The sequence below is a fragment of the Stegastes partitus genome, unplaced genomic scaffold (assembly GCF_000690725.1).
Source record: "Stegastes partitus isolate 25-593 unplaced genomic scaffold, Stegastes_partitus-1.0.2 Scaffold364, whole genome shotgun sequence".
NCBI lineage: Eukaryota > Metazoa > Chordata > Actinopteri > Pomacentridae > Stegastes > Stegastes partitus.
The window spans coordinates 403,007-409,006 of NW_007578095.1; the positions used below are offsets into that span (position 1 = coordinate 403,007).

A 6,000-nucleotide genomic window follows, 5' to 3' on the forward strand; every position below is an offset into this window, starting at 1 on the left:
TGCGGCTGACATGCTGCCTGGGATTTGAATGTCATAGTTTTACAGAGCAGAGATGTCCCCCAGGGGACTGTATGATGAACTGTTGCTTAGTGTGTTTCCTCCACTGAGGCGAGAACAGAGGCGAGGGTTTTCAGTGCTGTCTGTCTGTGTGTGTTTGATTGTCTGTCAGTGGGATTATGCAAAAAAAAAGAGAAAACAAAGCCAAATTTCTTGCTTGGTGAAGAGGTGGAGGATGGGCACAGGAAGAGTCTGATACATGTCGCTGTGGATCTGGATTGCTTTCAAATCATCATAAAAATTGCAAAATAGGGCTTTGGTGTTGCTCAAGGACGCGCTCTCCAAGTAGCTCTCTAGTTTAATAATATATTTGATTCATCAGACTTCCATGTTCTGGTATGCTTGTAATATTATGTCCATATGTCATTATTTTACATGGTCTTGGTCCTCTTGGAGGTTTTTGGAAAAATGTTATTTAAAATAAAAGTAGTAGTGGTTGTTTTGTAGTTATTGCTCTGTCAGTGTAAAATTCTTTGACCACTGAAATATTCAGTTGTATTGATGTTGCTGTAATGCTCTATGTATGTTGAAATTGTACAATATGGTGGCATGCTTAACCTTATTTGTCTGATTCTTTTCTAGTCTTCTGATGTTTGAAAGAAGAAAAATGCTTTGTATTTATATAGGTATATATAAAACTACAGTACTCAGATGGCAGACTGTGCGTAAGTGTGTTTGCGCAAGGTGCTTCATTCAACAATTCATCTGTATACTGAGAGTCAGTGATTGTATATAAGGAGCAAAGTGATGTGCAGTTTCATTTTAGATTGTATAATGACAATAAAACAGATTCAGATTTTGAATAATTTTGCATTTATTTATGGTTTTACAGCACCTGCACTGTATCATTCCATGTATAACATTTTTAGACTTTTGGTCAAGTTGTACTTTTCTCACCTGTCACCTCATACGTTAAGAGGTGTTCTTCTATGTGGGGAATTTACTGGAAAGGCGAATGGCTCCACCTGTTCACTTCAGAGGTTAATGTTCACTTTGCGTCATTTTGTTGATGTCACGTTAATTTCGCTGTAAAAAGTCTGTTTGGCTCTAATTTCATCTCTGCCTGATGGATCAAGAGGCAGCAGGGTGTTCAGTGAGAGCACTTAGATGGAAAATTGCTGCGAGATTTGGATCAAATGTAATTACTCTGGTTATTGAAAAGGCCTCCTTGGACCAATCAGGATCTGCTTCATCTGACCCTGACAACCACAAGCACTTTCTGCTCAGTGGCAAACTGATTCTGCTAGTTTGGATAATATTTATGCCCGAAAATTTATTATCGCAATTTTTCCCCTGTGCAGACATTTATTATGCAATGTATGCCTGAATGTATGTGCAGGTCACCTTGACTTTGTTTTACTGAGTGATGTCAACATTTTTGATTCATGACTCTTTCAAATTAAGACGTGCTTTTCTCTTCCCCAGTGTGAAACCTAGAAAAGGCAGCGCAGGCCACAAGCACAGGCTGGAAGCTGGTGCTCATGGGAAATGTAGGCTCTGCTCATCCCTCCAGTCAACTCCTGTATGCGGCTCTGATGGACACACCTACTCCTCTAAGGTGACTTTTTTTCCCCCATTTATCTTTCTATATTTATCTTTAAATATGTCATTTTTCTTCTAACATTTACATAAACACAATTCATCAATACTTTAGCTTGTTTTCAAACGTAAAAGCAAGGGACGACAAGACACTGCAGCCCTACAAGAGCTGCTGAACTGTATAATTTATGGTGTAAATATTGGATGTATACTTTTCTTTCTTATTCTTGATAGGTTGTATTTTAAGTGTCCTCGTCTGTTACCTTTTCACTCATCTGCTTACCTGTTTCTCTCCTGCCTTGTCTGTCTTTTCCCGTCTACCTTTCCATAGTTATCGTTCTATTTTCTCCTCTACTGTGTTGATTTCAGCACAACTATTCTTGCCGGCTGTTAAGCAAATGACTAAGAACAGCGACATCTATTAGAGGTCTTAACATTCGCTGAAAATCACCTCTAGACAGTTTGAAAAAGCTCTCCAACCCTAATCATCACAATTGACTCTCAACTTCTAACCTCCTGCACAGAAGCTCCATCTGTGCTACATAAAATTACACATTGCAACAAACTCACAAAGTCATGATAGAAGCAAAGTGGCAGTCAAGGTTTAACCTTTGTGATTAGTCAAGAAGGAAATGAACAGAGGAAGATTAGACTGAGGAGCGTGAAGATTGATATCAGGTGGCAGAAAAAGACATTAAGAAGTGAGCCTCTGTCCTTGGTATAACACGCTGCAGATTCTTTTTGACATTCACTCTTATGTTATCTTATTGTCCTTGTATTCAATGATTTGGTTGTCAGTGGTGAAACACACTCTGCATGCTGTCTATACAGAGACCTCATACAAACAGACAATAGAAGGCCTCTCTCGTGTGTTTTGCACAAATCAAAAAGACTTGAAGAATGTCTGCTGCTCAGATACATTTATTAATTCCAGTGTCCAGTCAGGGATGCTCACAGCCGCTAATGCATATTAGCTTGTGTGGAGACACAATCAGTAAAAGCAAACCTTTTAGTGGAGAAGTTCAACTGCAGTCGTGCTCTCTGCACTGGGAAACTTGTTGGGCTTTTAAACATTGGGGATGTTACTCCGCTCAGCTCTGCAGGAAATTAAAGCCTAAACTTTTCATGATCACAACAACCCCTCCAAATTAAACGATGCAGTGTGTTGTTTGTCCACAGCCTCTGGAACAAAGGATGGACGTGTTTTTGTGATCTGATGACTACATTTGGCGGTTACTTTCAGAACAGTTTTGGAAAACAAATCTGTTTTGTGATATGGCTTTGCTAGAGTTAAGGTTTGGTTTAGGCACAAAAACAGCATTGCTTGGAAACCACAACAGCTTATGGTAATGTAAGACTTTGTTCAGGTTTGCTTCATGGTCATAGTCAGAATATTTACTCATGTTGTTAAAGTTAGGAAACACTCACGGACATGACAGTTCTCCTATGCATCCATTGCTTTGTTGACCCACTCACCTACCCAGACCTCCTCTTTACACTGACTTTCTCACTTTTTGTTCCCAGCGTCTGACTTTGCTTATGCCTAACTGACTTTGACAGATACAGTAAGAGGCTTTGTCATGTGCATAAGTATGCATTTTAAGTACAGGATTAAGCCTTGGACCCCAGCAGTATGACACAAACTGAGATTGATTCAACTCCTTGCGTTTGAGGAAGTCAGGACATAGGTCTTCTTAATGACCTACCTGCCTGTGAGCTCGAGACTGTGCTGGGTGGGAGAAGTGTCGGAGGAGAAACAAGAAGGAGAACAAAATGAGGAGGAGGGCTGGGAAATCCCTTTGCTCTCTGTGGTAATTTAGTTGGAGGTGTTCAGTTAGCTGGTGGAGTGATGGGTCCCTACGGTCCAACTTAAACTCTGCTCACCAGTGAGCTGCTGGTCCCAAGCTTATTCATGTTTTATTATTACATTACATGCCTCTCTCATCATAACCACACGCACACACTCTCACACACACTCAATATCCTATTAAGAGGACAGTGCTCTTATCTCCTGAGAGCCCACTAAGTTAAATCCATTACTTCCCTCCTCTTAAATCATCCTTTCTCCTCTCCTCTCCTCTCCTCTCCTCTATTTTTACTCGACCAAGTCAGGTGTTAAAATACTGTTTCATCAAAACCACATTAACCCCTGGAGAGAGACAAACATAAAGATTCATGGGGCCTCTCAGTGTGCTGACAGTGACTGGGGGAGGTCATCCATTTCCTGGACTTTCTCTTACTCTCTCTCCCCCGTCTCCCTCCCCAGACAGCTAATTCAATATGTTGAGAACAGGACAGAGTGCTGTTCCTTTGTCAACAAATTTCATTAAGCAACATTAGCAGCGCTATCAGAGAGGTGACAGGGAGGAAATGATGGATTTGAATTAGAACGTGGGAAATGAAAGCGCTGGCAGGATAAGGCTGAGCCTGTGTAAGGCATGATCTGCGTATAGATGTTTATGCGTAGTCATGGTCTCCCGCCGACAAATCCTGTCGTCATCATCTCGCAAACAGAATTTACATAATTCATTTCGGTTTTCATTATTCCTCTTGGAAGGGTCTTGTAATTGGATTTCCCCCCCAACTAGTCCAAACAATTTCTTACCCCTCACTTACCTGAAATGAGATTTATACTGTTAAATTACATTCAGAAGCAGTCCATCTTGCTTTTTTCGTATTGCATTAGGCTTGTGCTGCAGTGAATAATAGAATGTCACTGGGCATCTCTGTGTCTAATGGTGTGTCTACATGGCTGCCTAATGGACACATCTGTTCCTCCAAGATAAATGACCGATCCTGTCTCAGCAAATCTTTCCCTTAATCAGCTCAACAAAGAAAACTTTAATATTCAGATCCAAGTTTTTGTTTTGTATTAATTAGACATTTGAAGCCGTTATAAGCTCAGTTAGAACATACCTACTGTGTCTATGCTGTAAATGAAGCGCCTAGAATTCAGGATTCCTGCATATATTTGTGGCTTTATTTTATTTGAAGTGACTATTACATGTTGTACTGTAAACAAATATGAACAAGAATGTTCTAAAACAGTGCAGCGGAGCTTAAAATATCCTGATTTTAAAAACACTGAAATCTATACGTACCCCACAGTGCGACTCAGCAGAACATCCATGCCTGGTGATTGCCCACTTTTCCAACCTTCACGCTTGTTTGTAATCTACAGAGCGATTTTTGTGTCGGAACATTCTGTCTTTTAGGTGAATCAGGTGCAAGGTTATAGTTTCAGTGAAGAAAAATGGGAACATTGTAGCTCAGAATACCTGCTGGGGTCAAAATGATGCTCTCTTACTCGGTAATAAAGCTTTGGGATCTTTCAATAATAATCCACTAATCGACTCAAATTTTTTTGCAAAAACTTGCAGATTTATTTGATAGACTACCTCCAGAACCACAAAAGATGTTGTACAACAGGCAGAACACTCCCTATGATTTGTAATAATGATCTTTTTCTTTTAGTTCCCAACCCTTGTGCATATAAAATACGCCAGCTATATGACATGTTTTTGTACGTTTTTATGACAGTGTAAGCTGGAGTTCCAGAGCTGCCTGTCTGGGAAGACGATCTCAGTAAAATGTGATGGACTGTGTCCCTGCTTGCCTGGTCAGCACCTCAGCAAACTGCCACACCACACTGAGAAGGCTGGTGAGTACTGTGAGTACATCCTTTTAGTTCAAAAGCACAACCACATCACTGGGCGTAGGACAAATTACTTCGAGGCTGGTGCATAGTTAGTCTTCCTTGTGTCTCTTTCTCTCTGTTTCATTTGGTGTGAGCTTCGATGGATGTATACATGTAGATTCCTGGATGGATAGAGGGAAGCTGGAGTGGCTAGACAAATGGAAGATTGAAGAAGATTATCTATATTTTAGCCCTTTTCACGTTCTGAAGCACACCACTCTGACTCACACTTCTCACACACACACACACACTTCTCACACACACACGCACAAAAGGCCCTTTTCACTGGTAATCCCTCAAACTCTCTGGTGATTCACGGTGTTTCCATTCCTTTCCTGTCACCTCTCCCCTTACTCATGTTATTTTCTTCCCCTCCCGTCCCATCACCCCCACCCATTTCCTGACAGCTGCAGGGATCAGTGATGGAGTGAGTGTGTGTGTCTTATTGTTTGTCATGAAAATAGGATTTCGGCAGATGGATGGAGAGATTGTGGTGGAGAAATGCAATCTAAAGGAAAGCAGCAAAGAAAAGGATGGATTGTTATCATTACGGACTTCCTCTCTCCCGAAAGGGGGGCGTGATGGGATGGTTTTATTTTGTGTGTTTGTTGTGAGTCTATCTATCTATCTATCTATCTATCTATCTATCTATCTATCTATCTATCTATCTATCTATCTATCTATCTATCTATCTATCTATCTATCTA

At 40.7% G+C, this 6,000-nt stretch overlaps 1 protein-coding gene across 1 annotated transcript in view; it reads left to right on the forward strand.

The window, feature by feature from the left end:
• Positions 1-6,000, forward strand: part of spock1 (SPARC (osteonectin), cwcv and kazal like domains proteoglycan 1) — a 112,575-nt gene that overhangs the window by 88,128 nt on the left and 18,447 nt on the right. Inside the window, exons 7-8 of the mRNA XM_008284571.1 lie at positions 1,483-1,615; positions 5,137-5,266. Coding sequence (XP_008282793.1) covers positions 1,483-1,615; positions 5,137-5,266 — 263 coding nt within the window. The remainder of the gene's footprint in view (positions 1-1,482; positions 1,616-5,136; positions 5,267-6,000) is intronic.